This window comes from Microtus pennsylvanicus, chromosome 2 (genome assembly GCF_037038515.1).
Source record: "Microtus pennsylvanicus isolate mMicPen1 chromosome 2, mMicPen1.hap1, whole genome shotgun sequence".
NCBI classification, from domain to species: domain Eukaryota; kingdom Metazoa; phylum Chordata; class Mammalia; order Rodentia; family Cricetidae; genus Microtus; species Microtus pennsylvanicus.
Genome location: NC_134580.1, coordinates 2,604,761 through 2,631,633, shown reverse-complemented (window position 1 = coordinate 2,631,633; position 26,873 = coordinate 2,604,761). Strand labels below are relative to the sequence as shown.

Sequence of the window (26,873 nt, the reverse complement as noted above, 5' to 3'; positions counted from 1 at the left end):
ACTTCCGAGAACAGGCTGAAAGACTAGCCCCCCTGCCCTGATTGTCCCCTGCCTCTGTGTTAAATAGACTGTCCACCCTGTGGAACCTTCAAGATGTGCCCTTCAAAGTGCCACACCCACCCAGTCCTGTGCTCCTGTACCAATGCCAACACCAATCCAGTCAATCAACCTTCCCGATTGTTCTCTTCCCTGCTCCAAAGATGACCATTCATCTGTTCTTCCTCAGTGGCAGGAACGACACCAGAAATCTAAGACCTTCTGTGCATCATCCTGCAAGGACACCATGAAAGACAGAAACCCCATCTTGTCCCCAGGCCACCTAACCATGTACTTAACTGTCATCTCACCCTCTCCCAAAGCTCTTCCCCAAATAAGTCAGTCGCCTTCACCTCTCAGGACCCTCAATGTGGTGTATTTCATCAAAGATCCACAGAGAGGTCAAGGTAAACCAGGCATATCCAGTCTGACGTCCTAGGAGAAAGTCCATGGTCCCAGCTCTTCTGTGAATTCGGTACCTGTTTCAGCAGCTCACAGACCATCTCACCACAGGACTGTGTGTCTTTGAGTTGCTGGTTGTTTGGTTTTGTGAGACAGGGGTCTCTCTGTGTAGCCTTGGCTGTCCTGGAACTGGCTCTGTAAACCAGGCTGGCCTTGAACTCAAAAAGATCCACTTGTTTCTGCCTCCCAGATGCTGGAATTAAAGGCGTGCACCACCACCGACCATCAAGTTGCTGATTTTTTTAAACTGTTGTACAGTGCCTTCCTCCTTACTTTCCCCCTACACGTTCCCTCAGCTCCTACCCAAAACCTTGGGTGTTTTATCCCAGCAATTGTGCTGGGGACAGTGGGTTTGCCTTCCATTCAGCTTCTGGAAGCCATGAGTTCCCATCCCACCCAGGCCCTGGCAGGCAGAGGCCAGAAAGAAGACACAACTAACCTGATGGAGTCCAGCCCATGCTTCAGACACTTGCTGATGCCAGACCACGTGTTCAAAGCCAAAGTTCCAAAAGTTCTCCTTCTCCCGCGGAGGAAGCTCTGCAGCCCTGTTTTATAGATTCCCCGGCAGAAGCTCAGGGAATGCAGAGTGGAGAGTCAAATTCAGACCTAGCTAGCCAGTACCTGCCATCTGCTATTAGTGGACTGGAAGGTCCTGGGCATGTGGGAGAGGTGGAGTAATCTTGAGGTTTCCTATGGGAAATCACAGGCTGTCTTAGTCTATACAATGAATGACAAGATGAGGGTCGGGCAAGGGAAAGGTAGAGGCTGAGTCAGATGCTTCCCAAATTCCAGGCGCAGAGCTGTTCACGTAGGAACTGGAGATGTGGACATAACCCCCTGAAATCATCCTGTCTCCCTGCCTTAGACCTGTCTGGAACAGGAGGACCCAGAGCTGCCTGCCCCCAGGGACAACAGGCTCAGCAGATTAGCTCAGAGGACAGGGATGAGGTCAATGCTAAGTGGATTTCCAGGAAGCCACCTCCAGCCACCAGGCCTAGCCCCAGGTCAGCAAGTCTTTAAAGGAAGGGCCCTGGCTGGGAAAACGCTGAGTTAGCCATAGGATGTAGGCTGATGCAACGGAAGTGACTTTTGAGCCCCCTCCTTGGGTTGCATGATGTCATCTCTGACTTGGCTCATTTCCTCCATCCCTAGAGAGGGTGGTAGTAACAGTTATAATCCTAGGATCATGGAGAAGATCGAGCAAGACAGCGTGGCCCATACTTGCTTTGTTTTGCCTGCCCAAGACATACCCTTTCAGTGTAAATGCATAATAAGGCTCCTTCCTGAGGACAGCCATGAGCAAAAAGACAGAGTTTGTGGTAAAAGGAAGGGAGGAGAGAATGCAGAGAGCATCCAAACAGAATGAGAAGCCATCATGAGGCCAGGCTCTGGACCACCTCACATCCTGATTACCCTCGGTGGCTGTGACCATTCTGAAGAGCACAGCCCTTCCCTCACTGGCAGAACCTATCACCCCTCTCTGATGGCACTGAGCCCCAAATGACAGAGAAGTGACCACAGGCCAACCCCCTACCATCAGGGAAGTCAGTAGAAACACATGCCAGGATCTTGTCCTGCTTCCCTGGGGTATCCTCAGTCTCCTGTCCTGCTACCCTGTGGTGTCCGGAACATGTGGCCTGAAGTTTTATAACCAGGGAAGCTTCAGGAACACATCTGTGTGTTGATGTCCTCACTTCAGAGCCCCCAGGATAACTCATCTGAAGCCAAATCCCATCGCAGGCTCTGCTGTGAAAGGGACAGAAGACAAGAAACATAGACAGCTGGAGGCAAGCCAAGCCTTGGGGCGTCATGGAGGAAGAACTGTAGAGATGGTGCTTGTGCAGCTCACTCCTGGGTGTCCTGTTGGGTAACTGGGCCACTGCAGTGAGAGCGCACAGTTATCTGTGTTTTAGTTGTGTGGTGCCTGTTCACCATGGCGAACAGCATCCAAGTAGTCTGAAACAGCCAAACTGTGAAAAGCTGGAGGGCTGCGGCCAAACAGATTCATTCTGGCCTGGGATCCCATGCTAAGCAGATAGCCAGCCAGGGGCTCAGTGGATCCTCTGTGGCATCAACCTCCAAGACGGAGTCTCAAAGCCCCCTGGGATATTCCCTCTAGGGATATATGGGTTTCCTTACCACTCGGGGACCAATGTATTCCGTAAGTCAAGGGGAAGACTAGGCGAGAAGCTGAGATTCCCATGCATGATCTAGCATCAAGAAGCTCAGTGTCTTCTATTGGTCCCACTGGCATGAAAAAGGAAGCATGGAGCCCATGAAGGCTGAGACTCAACAGGTCCTACAGCAACATGGCAGGTTCCTGTGTGGGACCAAGATGCTTTCATCCCCAGGATGGGATGGAAGGCGACTAGTGTCCAAGTGGAGCTCCTGAGACTACCAGAGCAGATGGTAAGGGGTGGGGGCTGTCCGAGTTTGCATCTTTTCATGAAGAGTGACAAGCTTAGAACCTTCTGGCTCCTAATGACACGTTTGTTGAGCATTGTAAGGATATAGATGGGAGCCAGGGATCCCACTCAGACATCCCAGGTGCAGCAATCATATGGACCTAGGCCTCAGAGTGAGCCGTTCCAGGTGTCAGGTCTTGAACAGAAGCCTGCCAACTGGTAGACACAACAGATAAGCAAAAAAGGATGTGTGAAGGCCAAGGCCAGCCTCTCAGGAAGGAAGCTGAGACTCAACAGGCAAAGCATGGGGACCCCAGAGAGTGCCCCGTGGTCAGGGTGCCTAGAAAACAAGAGGGGTACCTTGGGGGAACAATATTGCCTCCTTGAGGGAAAGAGACAGGTGTGTCCCTACATCCAACCCTCCTGGTCCCCTGACGTCATCTGGCACCTGCCACTGTCTTTGGTCACCCCAGCACCTGGAAGACCCCTTTGAAGAAAGCTCCTGACAGTGACAATGCCAAGAATCGAAGCTGCCCACTAAATGCCTCCTTCCAGGGTTAGAGTCAGACATGGCATGTTAGCGCCCTCTGGTGGTGTTCCTGGTCAGGGTTGATCATGTGGGCCATCCAAGCACTGGCTTAACAGTCCTGGCGGAGCAACCAATTCTGTGATTCTGACCCAGAATCTTGTGGTTTCAAGATCCCTGAAAGAGTGTGGAGGGTCTTGACTCAGGGATACTTGCAGCCTGCCTCCTGGGCTGGCATTTGAGGACAATGACAGACAATATGTTAGCACAAGGTCCCTACCACCATCTAGTCAGAACAGGAGGTCACAGTGCAGGGTCACAGACCACTTTGGTCCCAGGACATGCCACCACTCCAAGTACCCACTGAGATCCAGCCCATTAACCCCAGAACCCCAGGCTAGACCATGCTCAGTCCTCTAAGGCCAAGCAGTGACAGACTTAACCAAAAACTGTGGATATTACATGGCCAAAAAGAAGGCCCTGAGGTGTCAGAGTCTCTACCTGCTCCTGTGGGCTCCCTGGGCACCATGCAGTTTTCTGAAATTCAAGATCCAGCCTGGAGCAGGCGATAGAGAGGGACAGAAACAGACCCCAGTTAAATCTTGGGAGTCCAGTGTTTGAACAGCAATAAAAACCCAGTATCTTCCTGGGCGATGGTGGTGCACACCTTTAATCCCAGCACTCAGGAGGCAGAGGCACGCCAATCTCTGTGAGTTTGAGGCCAGCCTGGTCTATAGTGTGAGTTCTAGGACAGCCTGTCTGAGAGAGAGACAGAGACAGAGATAGAGAGAGACAGAGAGAAGAAGGAGGAGGAAGAGGAAGAAGAAGAGAAGGAGGAGGAAGAGGAGGAGGAGGAGGAGGAGGAGGAGGAGGAGGAGGAGGAGGAGGAGGAGGAGGAGGAGAAGAAAAGTCACCAATGGAGTCATCAAAGACAGTGACAGGTGCCAGATGAAGCCAAGGGACCAGGAGGCTTGGATGTGGGAACACACACACCTGTCTTCCCCTCAAGGAGGCGCCATTGTCCTCATAAGATCCCCACTTCTTTTCAGGGTGCTCTAACCACAGAAAATAAAAGCCCAGTATCATAAACCTTGGGGCCAAAAAAGTAGAATCTCTGGCCTGGGTAGAGACTCCCATTTTGACTGAGCCAGATCAACACAATAACTTGGCCAAAGGACCACCCCTAGGAAGGCAGGCTCACCTTAAACAAAGCTAAAGAGGTAAGCAGAATAGTTTTTCATCTAATGAGAATATGCAGTTTTCCTCCCCAGAATCTCCTCTCCAGTGCAGAACTTACCAGGCCACAACCATGCAGCTTTGGAAGCCTACTCACTATGTACACAGTTTCTCCTTTCCTATCTCCTTTCTAAACATGTTTTCCTGACACTCTGTGCTTCCCCAACATCTCGGGCTGTCTTACTCATTCTCTAAAGCCTCCCTCCCCTCCAAGCAGCTGCTTTTCCACCATGTGGCTGACCTCCATGGGGCTCTAACTGCGTGGCTTTTTCCTCCATGTCCCTGCTCTGGGCAGCAGCTGAGACTCACAGCTTGCCTGTTCTGGGTTTTGTTTTAACTCTAATGAAATTGTCCTCAAACTTCCACTTGAGTTTTTCTTACATTATTTTATGAAAGAGACAAAGAGCCCTAAGAGGAGACACCCCCATTTTCCCTTTATTGCTGGAATCTCCCCAGGGCAGTCTTAGCTACTGGTAAGTATAAGGGGGCTAGTCAGCCATACCCCTGCACTCCCATCCACAGGGACCAGAAGCCTGGGAGATCTTCTCCATTCAGAACTCCTAGGTGACAGGGGACCAGATATCAGCCAGCGACACTATTCTTTCACCGTCTACATGCCACAGGCACAGCCTGCTCTCAAGTGATGCCCACCACATATCCATCAACGAGACCAGAGTCAGCACCCCCATGCTGTCCACATTGGTAGGGACATTGAGCCCTCACGTTGGGGTCAGTGCTGGGGAGGGAGGAGCTCACAGGAAATCAACAAGCACACTGGGCTTTAAGAGTGAATGGGATCAGATCTGTCCAGGATTGAGAGGGTCAGAGTGTCTCAGGGTAGGGTCCTCCAGTAGGCCCACAGAAGGGGACCTTAAAGACTCAGGGATCAGTGACTGAGATGGGGGCACCCCGGCCATCCACCCGGCCCCACTCACCTCACCACCTTGGTTCAGAAGGCTCTGCCTCATACCATTCAACCCTCCAAGAACACACCACTACATGTCAATGCACACGTGGAAATTCCCATGTGCTCTGTCCCAGCCACGTGACTTTGGACAGGCCACCTGCCTCCCTGAGGTATGTTCCTCTCTTCTATAAATGTCATGTCTTGGGTGTATACACAAAGGAATCTAAGTCAGCGCATCACAGAAGCACCTGCTCACCCGTGTTTACTGTCCATCAACTGCAGTAATGGAGTCGCAGCTGAATGGATAAAGAAGTGTGGCATCGGTACACAGAAGAGTTATATTCAACCATGAAGAAGAACAAACATGTCCTTTGCAGGGGAGTGGAGATCATCTTGTTAAGTGCAATAAGCCAGGCTGGGGGTGGGGGTGGGGGCATAAGGGGAGGTGACGAAAGTAGAAGCTGGCCTATCAGAGAACAGGAAGGGAACCCATGGGGAGGGACAAATTTGAGTAATAGGAAGACAAGAGGCAATCAAAGTGGCTTAGATGCATGAATGTAACTGACATCAGGAACACACTACTCTGAGAATTAATAACCACTAAAAGAAAAAAACTAGAGGGGAAAATCTTTCAAGAAAAAGAAAAGCATGCACAACAAAATGGTCTTGCAACTTCACAGAGCCACTGCCCGTGGTCCCTGATGTGCCCCACGCTCAGACAGAGCCAGCCCAGGCCTGAGCCTATGTTCCAGGAAGTGTCATAGACGTTTCCTTGCTTGATGGTGAGTGTAAGGTGATCTGAAGCTGGCCTGCTATCAGCCCGCAGTGCCTGACTGGGGAGGAGCTTGCACATCTAGCCACCCCTCCCTCTTTGGCCCCAGCATGTGGTCGGACAGAGATGTCAATTAAGGGCATTTCGGACCACAGTCTGATCACAGAGCCAAGACCTCTCTACTCCAGACCAGGAGAACAGCCCTGCTTCTGCCTTGGAGTTTCCAGTCCTCCACCAACAGTAACGAGGAATCTGTGATTTGCTAACAATGAAAAACAAAATTTGCTGTTAGATTGTTTTTTTGTTCTCGCCAAGTTAGGATAAAGTCTCTGAAATGACCAAGGAAAGAAGCATGCAGGGGAGAGGGAACATGGAGGGACTGGTAATGGGATCATGGTCCTATGTCCCCTCCTGTCCCTCAACGAATAGATGAAGGAAGCTGATGGGACTGCCTGGTGACATTCAGACAGACTGGAGGGAAGAGCAGGAAGCCATGAGGATTGGGGTAGCACAGAATGCCTCAAGCATCCACAGAAGATTCCACGGAGGACAGAGAAACAGATGACCAGAGGTCCATGGATCCAGAATTAGGAAGGCCTGTAGTGCCAACAAAGGAGCCCATCAGGCTGTGACTGCTGGGTGTGGGTGCCTCCTGCCCTTTGGGAAAACAGTGAAGTCCCATCCCTGGGACAGGGCTACAGGAATCCAGAAGAGGACAAAACTCAACCCTTGACCTCTGGAGCCTGAAGATTCTTCCTTCTCTCCCCATGCCCAAGCATGGCATGTACTCCTTTCTCCCATCTCCTGTGTCACCAGCACCCAGCCCTCAGGGACAGGAGCTGAAGGAGGCAAGATGTGCAATGCAGAGACTCAAACCGTGAGCCTTCTACACCTGTAAGCATTGGCCACCAGAGGGCAGCATGACTCTCCAGAGCCCTGGAGTCAAAAGGGACCCCCCCCCATGACACACCACTGTCCCCAACAAAGCAGCTGACCTCCTTCTGCTAAGCCTCTTTAGGGGAGCCTGAGTCCTTGTTTCCAGGAAACATGGACCAGAGAGTAGCAATCTCTGTCATGAGAGGATCCATGCATTTCTGTCTGTCAAGGTCTCATGTTTGGTTTGTTGTTTTGTTTTTTTCAAGACAGTGTTTCTCTGTGTAGCCCTGACTATCCTAGAACTAGGTCTATAGACCAGGCTGGCCTACAACTCATAGAGATCCACCTACCTCTGCCTCCCAAGTGCTGAGGTTAAAGGCGTGTGCCACCACCGCCCTGTGGTTGGTTAGTTTTGTGAAACAGGATTTCACAACCTCAAACACATGCTTCTCCTGTCTCAGCCTCTTCATAACTAGGTCTGCCCTGCGCTGTCAGTCAGTGAGTTCAAACTGGCCTATTCCTTGGTCTGTGAGCTTACAAGTCTGAACCATAAAACACTGTTCATCAAGAATATTCATGCAATCATTGGTTTCAAGAAGGCGTCACCAACAACGCTGGGGCATTAGCACCCGGGTTCATCCAGTATCTCTAGTTAACCCATGGCTCTAGGTGACATTAGCTTGGGACTCAGGAGGCCTCAGGCCACTGAAGGTGAGAAGGGGTCACCAACAAAGCTGGGGCATTAGCACCCCAGATCATCCAGTATCATCTAAAGATGGTTCTCGAGTTAACTCGTGGCTTTGGGTGACATTAGCTTGGGACGCATAGGAGGCTTCAAGTCACAGAAACGGTGCCTCTAAGGTACAGGAGCATGAAGGGGTGTGCTGACATAGCAGAGTGGGGTGGCACCACACAGTTGGCATCTTAGCAGGATGTCATGGGGCTGCACGTGCCATCTGATATGCCTCACTTGGCTTTCCCCAAAAAGTGGGAAGACCGTCAGGGGCTGGGGAGGGGTGTGTTAGTCATGGACCTGGAGTTATAGCCGGCAACTGCTGAGTGTCCATCGCGTACCAGGCTCAGTGCCAGATTCAGGGCCAGACACACGTCCTGCCTCATCTCTCCTCTCTCCAGACAGAGCAGGAAGCAAAACCGATCTCTGAGCTCCCCATTGCCACCCACGTTCCCTAACTTGAGTGACACTGGGAGAAGGGGCTAGGGCAGAGCAGAGGCCGGGGACCCAGCGAGCTCAGGCTAGGCCACCATCTTCTCTGACTCAGAGGAAGCAGATGAAATCAAGTTCCAGAATTTAACATCGAATGAGTCAGTGAGCACCCTGCCCTGAGAAGTCACCAAGCTCCCCCAGAGAGACTCAGTGGCCAGAAACAGAGCTTTCCCTGCTGGAAACCAGATGTGCTTGCCCTCCTGGAGATTACAGCATCAAAAGGTTTTGGGGACAGTTTTCCTTGGAGTCAGATTGAGGTACAACAGGACACAGTTTGGCTTGGGATGCCCTCATCTAGCTTCCAGCCTGCTGCAGACGGAATTCTATTGGATTCAGACCCTTGGACTGGCTGAGGAGGTCTAACATGCACCCCTGTTTTAACAGATCTTCTCTCTTTCTTTTTTTAAATTGATTTATTATGTATATAGCATCCTGCCTGCATGTATTCCTGCAGGCAGGAAGAGGACCCAGATTTCATTACAGATGGTTGTGAACCACCATGTGGTGGCTGGAAATTGAACGCAGGACCTCTGGTAGAACAACCAGTGCTTTTAACCTCTGAGCCATCTCTCCAACCTGTTCTTAATAGATCTTCTCTTGTAACTCAGCCCTGTGGGCTTAACACATTGCAGCTACTCCTGGAGAGATGAGGAAACAGAAGCAACAGAGAGTTAGGTAAGGTGCCCAAGGTCACACAGTCTGGAGGTAGGGACGACAAAATGTGCATCCTACATTAAGGCCAGACTCACCCAGTAAAGCCATGTCACTGTGTCCAGAGCTGGGAAGCGCCCGATGCCCTATGCCCCATGCCTCTATCTTCACAAAGAACCAATCTCATGCCCCCTCCTCCAAAAAGCCTGCCTGGGACCTAAGGAGATTAGAGGGACATTTCAATTCTGTTCCTGTCCTTCAATGCTCCCTACCCTAGGTCGTCTTTGTGCACCAGAGACAGGTCTGGACAAGCCCCAGAATCCTCATGTCAGGGGGGGCCTGCCTCGTCCACCTCCTTCCTGCCCTTGGATTTCCTATGACAGATCTCCGTGCCCATGTAAACACCGAAGGCAGCAGGAGAAGAGTCGTCAGCAGACCGTAAACAAACCTGCTCCGGAGATGAGACCCAGGCAAGCTATCTGGACAGGGTTGAATCCCTGCAAAGTTTACAGTGGGAAAAAGAATTATCTACAAGGATTGAGGAACTGTAAAGACGCTTGTTGATGAATGAGCGAGGGAATGAATGAGACCGATGGTGTGTGCCCAGAGGATGCTCACAGTTGCTAAGAGGTGATGGCAGTTAAGCCAGGGTCCTCTCTAGTCAGCATCTCTGTGTCCAGCTCAGAGGTCACCCTTCCCCAGTCTCCATCCGCACATCGAAGTCACTCTGGAGCTTCTAGGGAATCACGTGCACCCAGTGTTTTCTCCATTGCTTCCTGTGCTGGACCAAGGTGCCTGAGGGCATGTGGATCCCTCCAGCCACAACTACACAATATAGGGGACCCACTGAAGACTGTCCATCTCAGATATCCTCCCATAACCCCAAATGAGGCTGATTTCATCGTGCAGGAGGAACTGAGGCTAAGCGACTTGCTTCTGCCATCCCAGAGTGTCTCTGCAACCCACTCACTTCCTCGTTGTCTTCTCCATCAGACCAGAGTCCCCAGGCTTAACACAGCCAGGCTACACAGAGAAACCTTGTCTCAAAAAAAAGAAAAAGAAAAAGAAAAAAAATCAAAGAGGACAGGTAGATGGGAAGTCAGGTCTCTTCAGGCTGATTGTTGGTTTCATACAATGGGAGGCTGGGTTCTTGGTGGGTTAAGTTCACCCCAGGCCTGTGCTTGGACCCTTCACATCCCCAACTTGTCTCAGTTCGTCTTGGAGCAGGGTGTCTCTCACTGTAGTAAATGTATTCCTAACCCCTGTGGGGCCTTTGAGAAAGCCAGACTACTGTGGCTGACACCCGTGTGGCGACCTCCTGGATTTGTGGTCTACTGGCCACTTCCCACCACAAACCAGCTTGAACGCCCCATAGAAAGAGGCCTGAGTCACAGGGTCCAAGATGATGCTCAGTGTGGCCATGAGGTACTTTCCCAAAAACAGTTAGAGGAAGGGCCCGTGCAAAGTCATCCTCAAGGGACAACAGACCATTTAGTGTGACCCTCACCATCAACAGAGGCCCACGGCCACTGCTTTCCTGAAGTCACCTGGGGCCAGGAGCTGGCTGTGTGACACACGTTGCCTGCTGGCCATTAGAACATACCTCAACTACGGGGGGTTATCTGACAGCCTGGAGTCATGCCTCCCTGCCTCCTCAACTCCTTCCCAGCTACCACCGTCCAAACACCTTCTAGGCCTGGTCTCTGTCCTCCTGACATGACCTGGAACTCTGTGTACCAGGCTGGCCTTGAACTTGCAACAGTCTTCCTACCTCAGCCTCCCAAGCCCTAGGATTGTAGAAGAACAATACCTGAATCAGTTAAACTATGAATTGTGTTCCTGCTCCCAAGCTAAAGTTTGACCTTTGCCATATACTGAGCTCTGCTGCTGCTCATACTCTGAGCCCTGATCTTGATTATGCCCTGAGTCCTAAGCCTGGTCACATAGTGAGAGCCTTGCTCTTGTTTGCACACTGAGCCTTGGTCATGCTCATATACAGAGCCTTGGTCCTGACCACACACCAAGCTCCTGTCTGGATAATATTCTAGTCCCTGATCTTGCTTACACTCTGTCTTGACTCTTTTCAAACATTCATCTCTGATTGTACACTGAGCCTTGATCCCTGTCACAGCATGAGTCTTGATCCTGATCATGCAATGAACTCCTGTCACAGGTTGAGCTCTGGCCTTCCACATTGCCCCTGGAGGTCACCAAGACAGAGGGGTCTCTTATTTAATCTCTTTCCGTTGAGCCAATTGAGGCTCTACAGCTGGAAATTGAGCCCTGGTCTTAGATTTCCTTCCATCAGGACCTCATGGAAGAGAAGGGAAGAGAGGAGAAGGAAGCAGGGAAGAAAAAGAGGCTGGCTTACCTGGAAAGAGAATAAGGACCCCCTGATGACACACAGGTTGGCTGTCCTGGGGCTACTTGTCCATGAAGCTAGGGACAGAAAAGGTCCCTGACTAGTAACTGGGGGAGACTAAATAGAGTTAGCGCTGCTGATAGAGCCAAACTCCTGAGAGACATACAGAGAGGTAAGTGGCTCTGGGAACCCTCAGGCCTTACTGGGGGACAACCCGTAGCTCCCCCTGTAAGCAAGGCTTTGTGTCCTGGTGAAAGATGACGGAGCAGCTCCTCTCCTCCAGGGCTTGTTCTCCTCCTCCGTAAAATGTGACCAATGGGATGGACAGCGAAGAGCGTGCGTTGTCCTTTCAGAGGACCCAAGTTCAAGTCCCCAGCATCCACAACAGACAACTCACAATCGCATGGAACTCCAGCTCCAGGGCATCCAACACCTTCCCCTGTCCTCTGAGAACACCTGCACCTATGTGCACATTCCTCCCCCACAGACAGACAGACAGACACACACACACACACACACACACACACACACACACACAAACAATTTAAAAATAAAATAATTCCTTAAAACCCGGGAGACAGTCAAATCCCCAGACAATTCTAGAAACACTGGAGCTCTGTGCACCTCAGAGTCTGGTGTAGAGCCTAGAAAGACAGCAAGGCCTACACAGGGCCCATTGTAGGCCTTTGTCAAATCCAGCGTGGTCCTCAGCCAGCTGTGGCCATAACCCAAAGTGAGAGGGTCACTCTGAGGACCCTCAGCTCTGGCGGGTCAGATGCTGGGCAAGGCGTTAATCCGGCTTCATTACCTCTTTACTCCACTGCAGTTTGGATTCAGGATGCTGGACATGGAGTCTGACCTGCAACCCCTACCAGGCTCACCATGTCTGACTGCGCATCAACTGGGAGGGGAGGGGTGGCCCCTCCCAGTCACTTGGCTCTGAGTCAATCCCTTGCCTACCAGTCATTCCCAGGGATTTGTTACCAGCCTTCCAGAAAGTGACCATCCTGGCTAGCAGCATCCCTTTACCCATTCCCACCACGCCCCCCTAGTACCCCTCAAGGGTGATGCCAGGGCAATGCACAGCATCCCCGCTCTGAACGTATAGCAAGGCAGTGAGGTCAAGAGCAGCTCCAGCTGTACCATGGACCCACTGTGCTGTCCCACACAGACTCAGCTGTCCTGGTCCCACGGGAGCATCGGAGGCCAGACAGGTCGGAAATAGAAAGCAGATCCAGGCCCTGCGGGGGATCTGGCCAACTCCTGACCCTGGTCGAGTTCGGCCAAGGGAGCTGAAGCCCAGCCAACTCAGAGTGGTACATGGGCCCCAGAACCAGTCTGCTGGAAGAGACAGAAGCCTACCCTTTGCCCAGGTACCAGGCCTGGAGCTGTTCCTGAAGCTTCTATAAAGAAAGCTCACTGGGCTTTGGCTCCGTGCGTGACTGGCAGTTTGACGGAACAGACAGACTCCAGGCCTGGCTCTCCTCTTTCTAACTATGTACCCTTGGACAGGAGACTTTACTTCTGCTATTTGTCCTCCCTGAGAATGGAACCCAGCAGCCCTTCAGAAGGCTTGAAGCTTGAGGCCCAGCAGCTGGCCCATGCCGGACTGACACCACTGTGGGTGCCTCGTTCTGCATTTCTTTGTTGTTTGGTGAGACAGAGTTTCTCTGCATAACCCTAGCTGTCTTAAAACTTGCTCTGTAGACTGGGCTGGTCTTGAACTCACAGATATCTGTCTGCCTCCTAAGTACTGGGGTTAAAGGTGTATGCCACCTCCGCCCACCTTTATTCTATATTTCTTGCTGAATGATGGACCCTTGGATTAAGTTTTCAGACGGGAAGTCACACCCCAGCAGTGGCTCAGTTGAGTAGAGTCTCCCAACTGCCCCTGTTGGTGTCATGGTACCTCAATACAAGCAAAAGTAGAGAGTGTTTTGCAGTCTCTCAGATTACCTTGCTTAGGACCGGATCACTCTGAGCCCCCCTGAAGCCTCCTCAGTCCTTTTGAGGCCCACTCAGCCCTTCGGGGTCAAGGATAGCTAAGTCTCTCCTTCCCTCCCTGTGGAGGCTGTGTTTCCCCAGAGACCCACAGTGCCCTTCGATTCCACACTTCGGAGAACCGTCTCCTCGCTCCAGCCTCTCGCTGCTGTTACCCGTGCTCCTGGTCTGTCACCTACAACCCATGCACCTATGTCACCCCTCAAACAAGGTTCAGGAAGCAAGGCAGCAGCTGCCCTGGTATCTGCAGCCTCAACACCACCCTTTCCTTCAGATCTGTACAACCTGCCGAGTGATAGGACAAGCTCCGCCCAGGAGCTTCCCGGAGGTGGAAGGGCACCAGAGAGGTGAGGACAGCACACCCCTTCCTGTGCTGTCCCAATGTGGAGACGGGGCAGGGAAAGGAACAATGGAGCCAGGCTGTACCTGGGCATCCCAGGTATAGAAAGTCCCAGCCACTGGCCAGGATACCCAAGTGCAGGAGAACAGGTGGGCACTGACCTCAAGGGAAGGAGCACCCTGGCCAGCTGGTGAAATGTGAGCTCCTCCAGCCTCAGGCCCTGTTCTTGCCTGCCAATCAGACCCTGCCCACAGAAGTGACATTGAGTCCCTATCCCTCAGCCTTGCAGCCTAACAGAAGCTTGAAGGCCTGCCTCCACAACCAGAAGCCAGTGCTGACCTAAGGGAGGCCGTCTGGAAAGCCATGGGCTTCTGCACTTCTCTGGGTCTCAGTTTGCCCATATGGGATAGATACAATGAAATCCTGAGAATATAAAGGTGAGTGCCGACTGAGGCTGGAACCTTTCATTTCCCAGAGGATCAAAGCCACCACCGTGGCTCTAAGGGCTGCTGAGACTCGGTGTGAAAGTGTCAGCTCCCTCCCAGCCCCCATCACACTCTCCAGGTCTCTGCTCTACAGACCCTGACTGTTCAGCTGCCCCTTCCTGGAATGGTTTCCCCTCCCTCTGCCCATCCAGGCAGCCCTGCCCTCATTCCTCTCCTTAGCTTGCTGGATCTGCCACTAGGCACCTGCTTCTTCCTGTAGTCTTTATCACACCCAGTGTGAGCTCTGGAGGCCTTGGACCTCCTGTGCACAGCCCTCCTGGGTCTGCAGTGTAGAAAGACTGCTAAGTGGGTACTCAGGGAAGCATGGTAGTGTGATTGAAACAGATGATAGACACAAGGAGCAGAGGACTAGCGAGCATTCCCTAGCAGAGCAAACAGCCCTCCACAGCCTTAGTCCCAGCCACGTTCAGCCCTTGCCCTGCCCAGAGACCTTCCTCTGCCAGCAGTCTGTGGCTACACCTGCCTGGATGCCCTGAGCCCCAACCTGCCAGGGCAGGACCCACCTTGCAAATCTCTCCTCTCTCAGAGACTGGCCTAGCTGTTCTAAGACAACGCACAGCCTTGGGCCATAAGCCAACCCTGCCCCCTCTTCATTCTTCCTGGTCTGAACAGCTGCAGCTCACCCACCCCTCTGTCTAGGGGAGGGGTGGTATTTCTGACCCCCTAGGCTCCTTCTGGCCCCAGCTCCTCTAGCCGGCCAGCAGGGGTGGGGAAGGAGACCGCTCCGCCCCCACCCCAGCCACCCCTCTGCTTGTGTCCAAAAGCAGCTGGCTGGCCTGACGTCAGGCCCTGGGAAGGCACTGTCCGTTGGTCACAGACCTGGAGTTACAGAGCCCAGGCTCCGCGCAGAGGAAGGCACAGCAAGAGCCGGTGAGTTCCCCAGGCATCGCTCCTTCCTGTGTCCCCAGGCAGGTAGCACAGCACGGGGTACCCTCATTACCCAGGCAGGTGACTTAGGGGGAAGATAGGGGAAGGGATGAGAAGTGGTCCCAGGAAGCAAGCCCACTTCACAGCCCTCTGCCACAGAGGCAATCACCTAGATGGAAAGATTGAGCCCCAGATGGGAAGGGGGTGGAAACGGTACCCTCCCTGCCACATCAGTGACCTTTGCCCACCTCACCCGCTCTGGGTTTCATTCATGAAATTGATCATCCATTTGGTCAACGCTGGCTTCCCGTCTGCGGCTGAGTCCAGAGCCACAGTTTGGTCCCTCAGACCAGGTTAGGAAATGAAGAGTGACCGACGTGGACTTGATGAGCTCCAGGTCCCCAGCCACTAGCACCAGGAGGGGACAAGACTTGCTGCAGCACCCAGGGGACGACTTCTGTCTTGGACCCGAGGTCTTTGCTCTAGCCCAGCTCCTTCCTCTGCCCTTTTAGGAGTGGGGAAACTGAGGCCCCTTGCTGGATTTGTCTGCTCAGCCCCACAACACAGCCTCAAAGCTGATGCTTCTCAGCTGGGCTTACCCTGATGTAGCTGCCCTGTGAGAAGGCAGGAGAGCAGGGTCCCGAGGGGGCTGGCTGGCTGGGAACTGGCTGGTGGCCAGAGTGCCTGGCGGGACAGAGACGGAGCAGCTGGGTAGCCTCAGGCAGGACTGAGACAGAGGCAGTGGCGGGAATGCATAGCCCGCAGGGGTACCTGCCACTGCCCACCTTAATCTGCCCTCCACAGCAGGCGGCCAGGTACTTCCGTCCCCCCCAGGGGCTGCCTGGCTGCATCAGTGCGCAGGTCACTCTGCCAGCACTGTCAGAGTGAAGAAAACCATGCTTTCTCCTGGGAGCCCCCAGGGGACTTCTTCCATCCTACACAAGGTGGTGTGATCTGGGGAGTCTATCAGTAACCCCAGAAGGCCAGGGGGGAACAGAGGCTCAGAGAGGCCAGGAAGGGTCTCTCTAAATCCTCGTTCAAATCCCAGGCTGCCCTCTTTATATAGCTTAGGTTGATCTCAAAGTCGCAACAATCCTCCTGCCTCAGTTTCCAGTGCAACATTAGAAGTATGCACATCAGACCCATTCCATCGGGTTTCTGTTCGGAGGATGGAAAGAGATGTGTTGATTTCTTTTGTTTGACAGTTCTTGGTTTGGTTGACTATTTGGTTGGTTGGTTGGTTGGTTGGTTGGTTGGTTGGTTGGTTGGTTGATTTTAGTTTTTAAGATAGAATCTCACGTAGCTCACGTGAACTCAAAGGCTCACTGTGCTGCTTAGACTAACCTCAAACTCACAGTGATCCGCCTGCTTCTGCCTCTCAAATTCTGGGATTGCAGGTATGTGTTCCCACACCCAACTGCAAGGGGTCTTTCAGAAGCACTCATTTGCATTCTCCACAGCTGTTCTGACACAGGTCACCTAGGCCACACCCTTACTAATTCCAGTCCAGCCAGATACCACACAAATAAAAACCTGGAGGCAGGTGAACATAACCCTGTTGGACGATGGGACTGCAGCAAAGAGAACAAACAAAGTTGGGTTCTCCAGCAGCACCCCTTGAGGAGGAAGGTGAAGCAAGTCCGAAAAAGTCTGGGTAAGACTCCTTCCATAGATATAGTCAAAACCAAGGCCACCATGTACCTAGATTGCTTTGGCTTCTCACAAAGTGTTGAGCCACACAAGGGGTTCCTACCTCAGGACTTCGAATGTGTTTGCCCAGCCTCCTTCTTCACTATTCCCTTAGATGGGTCTCCTGGCCCTGATTTCACTCCAGCTATGAGCTGTATGAGGAGGGACCACCTCAGCCTACATCCCTTAAGCCCCAGTGCTGGAGTTCCACAGGATCCAATGTCTGCAAAGTTCCCAGCTGTACTCACAGCCTGCAGAGTACAATAGGTGGCTTAGCCAGTCCTCCTCTACTCAGCTGAAGGGGGACTGGCACAGAGCAGGCACAGGCCTGGGCTGCTGTGCACCCAGCCCAAACAGAGCATATATTTGAGGACTGAAGAGTGCAGAATTTAAACCTAGAACTTCTACCCCTACTGCTGAACCCCGAAATAAACCTCTCCAAGCCCTAGTCTCTTAACAACAAAAACTGGGCCAACAACACCTACTTGGGGTTACCTTGAGAGGTGGTAGTGAGATCCTTGGAAGTATCCTCATAGGGGTCAAAGATTTACGGGACTATATTGCTCTCTCCCCAGGGAGGGGTGTCCATGGTACCAGGGATTTAAGGGGGCTCAGCAGAGTTGTGTGGGGTAGTAACTGTGAGTCCCAAGGTCACCAAGTACCTCAGGCACAGGGAAGAGAATATGTAAAGATTCTACCAGGCCACCCAGGTGTAAAGAACAGCACACCTGGAGTGGAGAACAGCAGGTACAGAGACCGTGCATGCCAGGCTAAAGGTCTATACTCCGAAGAAGTAAGCAGCTGCCCCGTTGGCACTTCCCAGCAGCCCTAGAAAGGCTGAATTGACAAAGTAGGGTATCAGAGACTGGTGAAGTGGTAGTTGTCCAGGCTAGAGGTGAGCAAGGAACTAGGATGGCAGGAACACATGTTTAGGAACACCAGGACCCCCAAGTGTTGCCAGTGATCCCCCAAAACATGTGGCATTCCCATTAAGGTCAAGGACTCAGCTAAATGTTCCCAGATAATGACTTTGTGGAAGTAGCAAGGTACAACCCGGGTCCTATTCTCAACAGTGCTCAGTCTGCTCCCAGAAAGGCTGGATTAGGGGTCTGAATGTCCAAACAGTGTTTCAGGGAGCTGCCAGGTGATCCAGAGCAAGTCTGGTCCTTACGCAGGACTGAATGAGGAGGAACCAAAGGGCAACTCAGGACAGCCAAACACAACTGATGCTGGCTCTAAAGAGGATGCTACCAGGCCCAACAGAGTAGTTCACACATGTAATCTCAGCACTTGAATAGCTAAGGCAGGAGGATTGCTGTGAGTTCAAGGCTAGCCTGTACTTACATGGTAGGTTCCAGTTCAACCTGGACTAGAGTGTGACTGTCCCAAAAATCATGACTTAAAAATAAGCAGGCAGGTGCTTCTTCAGCCCCGGTTCTCTTGTCCTTAGAAGGCCATGTGTGTCTTTATTAGGGTTGCAGGCTGAGCCCTCACAGATTTAAATATATACCTGTGATCTTGGAGCCCCAAGAACCACCCAGTTGCTGAAACTAGCCCTCCTGCTCCCTGCGTGGCTCTCAGTTCTACCCAACACAGCTCAGATCTTCAGGGTCACAGTTTCCATGCTGTGTGACCCTGGGCAGATGGCTTGTCTCTCCTATAAAAGCTGCTGCTGCCTTGTGGCTGTGGAGTGATCATACTCATTCCCAGCCGATGCCAAGAGCACCTCAACGCCTGCCCCTCCCAAGCCTGGCACAGAAAGTCAGGTGGAGCAGGATCCAGAGTCACCGTTGAGCTTCCTGGTCCCCTGTGGAACCAGGCAGGGCAGCCAGCTTGCAGAGGAGCAGCTGTTGGGCCACATGCAAACATCAGGGTAGGTTTGGGCAGAGCCTAAGAAAAAGCCAAGATAAGCTACTCACCACTCACAGGTTGAGGAGAGAAACAGTCTCTGGTGCCCAATATGGAATCCTAGGCTAGAGCATTCCGTGGCTATGTGCTCAGAAACTGTAAAGGACAGAGGTGGCCACCCCTATCAGTGTTCTGGGCATAGTATATCAACATGGCTTCGAGGGAGGGAACGGAGTCAAGTGACTTGAGGAGAGGTTCACTCTGTCCCTGGAAGCTTCCTAAAAGCGCCGAGAAATCCTGGGAAGGCTGACGTGGCCACTCAGGATCCTTCAGCATGCTCACAGTAACTGTGCGGTTCTCTTGTGCATGCCGTGGTCATTTTCCCCTGAGCCACACAACACCTCCAGGTCTCTCCACTGGACCGCCTTCATTTATCTAGGTCCCCAGAGTCTTGACTCTACAAGGTGGAGTGACTCGTGAGAGCTTGGTGGAGGAAGAGCACGTTTAAAGTACACAGTTCCATGGAGTGTGGTGATGGGATGGGATGGGATGGGATGGGATGGGATGGGATGGGATGGGATGGGATAGGGACAAACACAGCAATCTGGGTGGCAGCAAGGGGCTTCCTGGCAGAGGTGGCAGCTTTGCTCAGCTGGTGGATAGGGAGGGTACAACTGTGGGAAGAACCAATAACAAGGCCCCCAGCTCCACCCTTAGTGCAGCCCTGAGGGGTCTGCAAAAGTGAGCAATGGACAAGGCTTTAGCAGGATGGTGGGTCTGTGCTGGCCACTTACAGCCCATAGTCCCTAAAGGCTCAGACTGCTGGGAAGGTACAGGATGCAGTATTATAGGGGTAGCTAAGTCTCTGAGGGAGGAACAGAAGGCCAAGTCAAGGGGACATCCAGAAACTGGGCAGGGATTATGCCTGCAGGAGAGAGTGTTTCCCTCTAGCAGGCAAGAGCCCTGGCATCAGAGCGACACCCCAGCTCTTTCCAAAACCCAGCCTCAGGCCCCTGGGGGAAAGGAACTGCATAGCCCCTCTGAATGTGACCTGGGGACCTGGCCCACCACAACCTGCCCCAGGCAAAGCCTCAACTGGCCTATAACATGGGAGTTCTGGCTCTGGTCACCTGGAGGGGAGAAGAGAAGTTAGCAGAGCCAAGCAGCCTTCACCACATGCGCTCACTCTTTGGTGAGGCCCAGAGAAGGCTCTTCTACCCCAAAGCAGCACAGGCCACCATGGAGGTAAAGAAGCATAGTGGCCCCAATAGAAGCCTTCTCCTTCCTTGGGGAAGATGTGACTGTTAGACTCACAGCTTCCCTCTTCCTCAAAGGCTAGGTCTGTCTGTGTGTCCCCTTCGAGACTTCCCCAGGGCACATACCCACCAAAGGCCTCTCTATTGGGATTAGTGGGGGGGGGGGGTCCTGTGAGTGAGCACTTAATGATGAAGTGAGGACTTCACTGTGAGGAGAAGCTGGAACTAAGGGAGTACTGAAGGGAGTATCGGGGTGGACATCATAACGGGTACAGAAGCAGCTGTAGGTAGGAGGAGCATGCCAGTGTGAGGCCCCAGCTGTGGATAGAACCAGAACTCCATGAACAAACAAGACCAGGTCTTAGAGAGGGACACGATCAATGTGTAACTGGGATCAGGGACCAGTACGTAACTCTGTCCTGGACCAGAGTTTGAATGACCTGGATCAAGATTCAGAATAAGACAGGATCAAGACTTGGGTTCCTTGAGTGGAGAATGAGGACATGGTGGGGATCAGGGTTCCTTCTGTGGCTCTGACTACAACAGAGATATGTGTCTGCTGGGGAGGCAGCATATATGCAGGATCAGGGTTCAAGATGTAACCAGTAGGGCAGGGTGTGACAGAGATTGGCCTTATTGCATTCAGGGGCTTGGGAATCGATGAATGCCAAGTCCAAAAGCAACTTGGGACAAATGGGTACCTGTGGTGCCTATTAGTATACCATAGTGCATGCTGGTTCCCAGGCTGTCTTAGCATCACAAGTACCTGTTACAGGGTCCAGGCTGGCATCCCGTTTCTTCTCAACTCTTCTTACCCAACACCTACCCTAAACTTCCACAGCTTATGGGCTTCCCTCTCCTATCTTCTCATTCCCTTATAACCCTGCAATTTCAACTACTTCTTTTGTCTTCCTCTCTTGGCCCCCCTCTCTCTCGGTCTCCTTTGCCCGTGCTCTCTTTGTCTTCATCTCTCACTCTTCCGCTCTCTCCTTCCATGGTCCAGTCCAGTCTGCTGGACATGTACGGTTTGCTATATTCTCTGTCTGCTCTGCACTTTTCCAGATGCCTCTGGCTGGTAATCTCCCTCATATCTACAATAAGAACCTTGCCCTCAACCATACCACAGAGCAGTCTTACCCTCAGTTTATACATCTGGTGCCGAAACCCTTCATTTACACAGTATATAATTAGGATTGGGGCTCATTGTATCTCTGGGATCATGTCTCAGCGTGTAATCAGGATGCAGGCTCAGAGAGGGATCCGAGCTCTTAAAACAAAACAAACAAACAAAAACCAGTGTCTCTTTATGTAGCTCTGGCTGTCATGGAGCTCTGTAGACCAGGTCAACCTCCATCTCATAGTGATCCTCCTGCCTTTAGCCCCTGTGTGCTGGAATAAAGGTGTGAACCACCACACCCAGTAGAACTCAATGTTTGACTAAGGTTGGGCTCGGGGTGTTACAATGAACGGAGGCTTCTTATGTTACGGAGATCAGGGCTCAGTGTCCGACAAGAGTGGGGACTCAGTGCAGGAGCAGGTTCCAGTTTCAGAGTGTGACAGGAACTAAGGCTCGTTGACTTACGGAGACCATGAGTCAATGAGCAAGTAAATTCTGTGACACGAACATCAAGGCGCAGCTCTATCCAAAGTGAGGGCTAGTGTTCTTGGAGGGGAGCATCAGGTGTGTGCCTCCATTCGCATTCACTCCTCTAGACTCTGGAACATTCTGAACACAGCTCCCGACTCTCTCAAGGCTCAGGATACCTCAGAGTCCCACTGCGCTATTGTGTGCCCAGTACCTCAAGAGCATTTCTTGTCACCACAGATGGCTCTGGGGAATTTCTGGGGACGCAGGACCCTGAGGGCTGGCGTCACCCTGGGACTGATTCCCAGAGGAAGCGCTGTAATGTTTATTACAAGTCTTTGATTGTGTCATTCACCCAAGGCCAGAGCAGACAGAGCCTGGGGAGAATCCACTCAGAAGAATCTGTCTTGTTAGCTCTGGGGTCTTTTCTTCTAACACATTCTTACCCATGTCCTTGATCCTAAGGCACAACTCATAGTCCCCAGGTGCCAGGTCCTGGCCCCATACTCCCTTGTATCCACTGAATATCTTTCCTGCTTCTTCCCCACCTGGTGTCTTGGAACCATAGGGTGACAGGAAGGCCATACAGTTTACTCAACAAACACTTCTGCCTAGAGGGCCCAAGATAAGGACCCTGTGTCTTGGGAAGCACAGAGGCTCCTCCTAGAAACCTCGATGTAGTAGATGTCCAGGGTACGGGTCTCTGGGACAGAAGGTACGCTGGATGACCTCAGCAGGGACTGAACTCTCCTAGCACACATCTAGAGGAGGCGACCAGCCCTGCCAAAACCCCACCCTTCAGAGTTAAGGCTGCATCAACTCTGCTAGGATAGACATTGGATCCCCAACTCCCATCTAGAGGGAGGTAAGATCCTGTGGCTAATTCTTGGTTGGGGTGGCCAGAGGGAACCTGCTACCTGCGGCTATATGTCCAGGTCCTGAAAGTGGACAGTGTCTGAGCTGTTTACAGCAGTCAGCTAACAAGGGGGACGCAGGGAGCCAGCCTATGGGTGGGAAGGGTTTTCTTGTGCCCTGCAGGGGGGTGGAGCAGTGGGCATCAGCAATGCTTCATGTGCCGCCCTCCTCCCTGCCTCTTCCCAGAGGCTCCTTTCTCCTGAAAAACCCCAAAAATGTCCATATTTGGAGGGTCAGCCTGCTGAGGCAGGGGGAGCGGTGCTGGGATCCTGTTAACCCTTCCTCTTTAAATAAAGGGATAAATCAGAGCCGAGTTAAACACTATGGCAGAAACATAAACAGCGGGTAGCTCCAGCCCAGCCCCCTGCCCGCCCCACGCCACCCTACACGGAGCTCAGTGTTTATTTGACTCACACCGGAGGCCCAGCAGCTAGGCAGCTTCTGCTGGGACCTGCCTCCTGGCTCCAGCTCTCAGCACCCATATAGCCTACTAAGCACCCATTCTCCAGGGAGGGTCCAGAGTGGTGATCTGGAGCTGACCGGAGAAGAGGTAAGAATAGACCAAGGCCCAGGGGCTGGGACCTTGACCATGGGTGTGGGGCAGGGGCAGGGGCAGGGCAAGCAGCTTCTAATCCCCGACGTGGGCCAGCTAGTCTTTGTCCCAGCAGAACTGGTTCATCATCCACCAGCTATGTCTGCAATGTTCCCAGAGGCAATGGGATTCCAGTGGCATAGAGTGGCATAGAAAGCACAGTAGCTAAAGGACTCGCCTAAGGAGACAGTTAGGACACGTTAAAAGCTGCCCTGAACTCACACAGCAGCCCTGTGTGTTCATTGCTCTGGAGTCTCATGGCATCTGAGGACAGTCCTCCATGCAAATGTTGGTCTGTCCATCCAGGATGGTCTCAGGAACCTCAACATCTTGCTTCATGCACTATGGATACGGTCTGGGTGTAACGGAGAGAGCTGGGTCAAACAAAAGCATGGTTTGGGGAATGCTAGATACCTGGGATGACTAATCTGCTTGCTTCCAGGCTGGGGGCCCACTGACCACTGCCATGCCCTCTGAATCCCCCACGAGGCCCTGGGATGCTATGCCCCTCAATACCACTGCAGCAGCATGGACCAATGGAAGTGTGCCCCTTTTCCACCTGTTCGCCCAGCTGGATGAGGAGCTGCACCAAGACTTCCCCAACCTGTGGCTGGCGCTAATGGTCGTGCATGGCACCATCTTCCTGGCTGGGCTAGTGCTCAATGGACTAGCATTATATGTCTTCTGCTGCCGCACGCGGACCAAGACACCTTCAGTGATCTATACCATCAACCTGGTGGTGACTGACCTGTTGGTGGGCCTGTCCCTGCCCACACGCTTTGCTGTCTTCTACAGTGCCCGTGGCTGCCTACGCTGCGCTTTCCCTCATGTCCTGGGCTACTTCCTCAACATGCATTGCTCCATTCTCTTCCTCACCTGCATCTGTGTGGACCGCTACCTGGCCATTGTACAACCTGAGGGTTCCCGCCGCTGGCGCCAGCCAGCCTGCGCCAAGGCTGTTTGCATCTTCGTGTGGCTGGCAGCCGGCATCGTGACCCTGTCTGTACTGGGCGTGAAGACTGGTGGACGATCGTGTTGCCGTGTCTTTGCTCTGACTGTTCTGGAGTTCCTGCTGCCGCTGCTGGTCATCAGCATGTTCACAGGGCGCATCATGTGCGCGCTATCGCGACCCAGCCTGCTACGCCAGGGCCGCCAACGCCGCATGCGGGCCATGCAACTGCTGCTCACAGTGCTCGTCATCTTCCTGGTCTGCTTCACACCCTTCCATGCCCGCCAGGTGGCCGTGGCGATATGGCCCAACGTGCCACGCCACACGAGCCTCGTGGCTTACCATGTGGCTGTGACTCTCAGCAGCCTCAACAGCTGCATGGACCCCATTGTCTACTGCTTCATCACCAGTGGCTTCCAGGCCACTGTCCGAGGCCTCTTCCACCAGCATGGAGAAGAATTCAAGCCCAGCAGTATGGGTGCGGTCAGCATGCACAAGAGCACCAAGGCTTCGGGCCCCCATCAAATCCTCAGCACCGGCTCTCACACCCTCACCCAGCCTCTGACCAATGGGCCTGAGCCGTAGGCAGCAAGTGCTCTGTCTAGGGACAAAGGTCAAGGCTCTGAGAGGTTACCAGTCAGTCACAATCTGGACCTGGCCAACAAGTTGACTTCCTATTGATCCATTGGATGTAGCTGCCCAGAGTGTTGTATTGACAAACTGAGCCCACCGTGCTGTGATTGATTAGCAATGTCTGCCAGGGACTCCAGCTAGGGTGTAACGGTGTGAATGTCGGATGCTTACCTTCCCTGTGGCTGTTCAGTGGTGTCCACTGAACACTCAGAAAGGTAGCCAGGAGCTGCTCCTCACCTTCCTTATTTCGTCTCCTGAAGAAGCTCCTCCAGAGAAAGCATAAAGATTAATGTTCTGAGGACACCACCAGAAGAGTCTCCACCACAGGTGGATGGAGAAACAAGAACAAGACTATTATCTACAGGGAGTGGAGAGAACCCCTCGAGTGGCCCTGGGCTTCTGAACCATACCACAGGCCAGCAGAGCAATACAAAGTGTCCACTGCCCGCTATGTGCCAGGACTTAGGTATCCGGCTGACACTTGGACCACTGAAACCCCAAAAGAAGAAGCTAGTTTTAGTTTCAGCCTTTTCTGTCTTTCATGCAAAGAGGGGAAGTGACACAGACACTACCACTGGACAATGGTAGGGTCAAAGCTAAGGCCAGCCTCACAGCCTCCAGCATCCCAGCTCCTGCTTCCACGGCTACCTTCCAGACTCCTGAAGACCCTGCCCAGGATTGGTCCTGAGTCCCTTGCCTGCTCCCCCAGACTCTGCAAGGCCCCACCCCAGTCTGGTGGATGAAGATGCTAAGAATAAAGATACAAAGCAACTCAAACTCAGGGCCACCAAGCCAAGGCCTCTGTGTCTCCTAGGCTCACCCTTCTGGGGACCAGAGCTCCTTGGAGATGATCCTCTGACCACCATCTCCAAGCTGGTCTCAAGGGGGTCTCATACTTGCCTCTCTCAAGTTCTAGGCTCCTGGTGTTTGGGGGGCAGGGTCTGTGGTGAAGGAGCATGCTCTGCGTCACAGTCCGTGAAGCAGGTGAGGTGGGATCTGGGCCCAGATTGTGCACCGGTCTAATGAGAAGTCTCCTATGTCCCAGGGACCTGGGACTTGAGAGGCTGGAAATGGGAGGCAATTGGAGCATGGTTGGGGTACATAGAGTTTCTAACTGACTCCAGATAGGGTACCTATACCCAAGCTCAGGAGGACTGTGTGAGAATAAGAAAGCCAGTCAGGGACCCACTTTCCAGCCAGGAGACTGGGCTTGGGATATAACTAAATTGCTAGCTCAGCATGCATGGTACGCTGGACTCTACTCCCAACACAACACCACAAAAAATGGACAGGGTTTGAAGTGAAGGCATTATGGCGGTCATGGGGAGAGAAGAGCACTTGGATAATCAGAGGCCAATCTTGTTCCCACTAATCCCAAATAGGTTTCCAGGACATCATGAGACCACTGGGGTGGGGTGACACTGGAATTCATTTTCTGGCCAAGATGAATGACCTAAAGTCCAGACGTCAAAGACATAACAAGAAAGACAGCAGGGCATGGCCCTACGTGGGGCTACTTCCTGTCTGTATTCCTGAGAAGTGGGGGGCAAAATTATGGCACTCTTTTTTCTTCTGAGACAGGGTTTCTCTTTGTACCCTTAGCTGTTCTGGAACTCGCTCTGTAGACCAGGCTGGCCTCGAACTCAGAGATCTGCCTGCCCCTGCCTCTTGAGTGCTGGGATTAAAGGAGTGCTTCACTGTTTTACTCTCCTAACCACCATGTCCCTGACCCTCCCTAGAGTCATCTGTTGTGCCTCCTACTGAGCGCCCCCCCCCCCCGCAAACACTGGGTCATACAGGGCCAGAGACTCCAGAATCCATCCCAAGGGATCTTTCGGGTTCCTATAGGCTACTCACATCCCTCCCTCTTTCCCCTGCCACATCCATCCCCAAGTCTATGTCTCTATAACCTGACTCCCTTCTGTGCTGAGAGCCACAGAGGCAGGGACTGCCTGCAGTGGAAAGCGGGGCTGAGACGGGATCGATATAAAGAAGAGTCCAGGCTCATGGTGGACAGGAAGCTACACCAGACCCTTGAGCGTCACATGAACAACCCCCCCCCCAACCTTTTCTAGCACAGGCCCCAGTCTCTCGCCCCAACCCCACTGATCCATACCACACCAGACTGTCTGTTACCTTTGCCCTTTTTCATCCCTATCAAAACCTCCCCAATCCTGGTTCCCTGTCGTCATTCCAGTTCACACTACGGAGTGAATGAGTAGGCTTGGGGGTAA

The 26,873-nt window shown here is 52.7% G+C and overlaps 1 protein-coding gene across 2 annotated transcripts; it reads left to right on the top strand.

Annotated features, from left to right (window-relative positions):
* The first annotated feature begins 13,903 nt into the window (after positions 1 to 13,903).
* Gpr20 (G protein-coupled receptor 20) lies at positions 13,904 to 25,415 on the top strand. Of its 2 annotated transcripts, none has more exons than XM_075963481.1 (4): positions 13,904 to 13,948; positions 14,081 to 14,236; positions 15,073 to 15,175; positions 23,500 to 25,415. In XM_075963481.1, the coding sequence occupies exon 4, from the start codon at positions 23,524 to 23,526 to the stop codon at positions 24,589 to 24,591; it is 1,068 nt and encodes a 355-aa protein (XP_075819596.1). In that variant the 5' UTR covers positions 13,904 to 13,948; positions 14,081 to 14,236; positions 15,073 to 15,175; positions 23,500 to 23,523; the 3' UTR covers positions 24,592 to 25,415. The 2 variants fall into 2 exon arrangements, with proteins under 2 accessions (XP_075819596.1, XP_075819597.1); XM_075963482.1 differs by having other exon boundaries at positions 15,070 to 15,175.
* Positions 25,416 to 26,873: the final 1,458 nt, after the last annotated feature.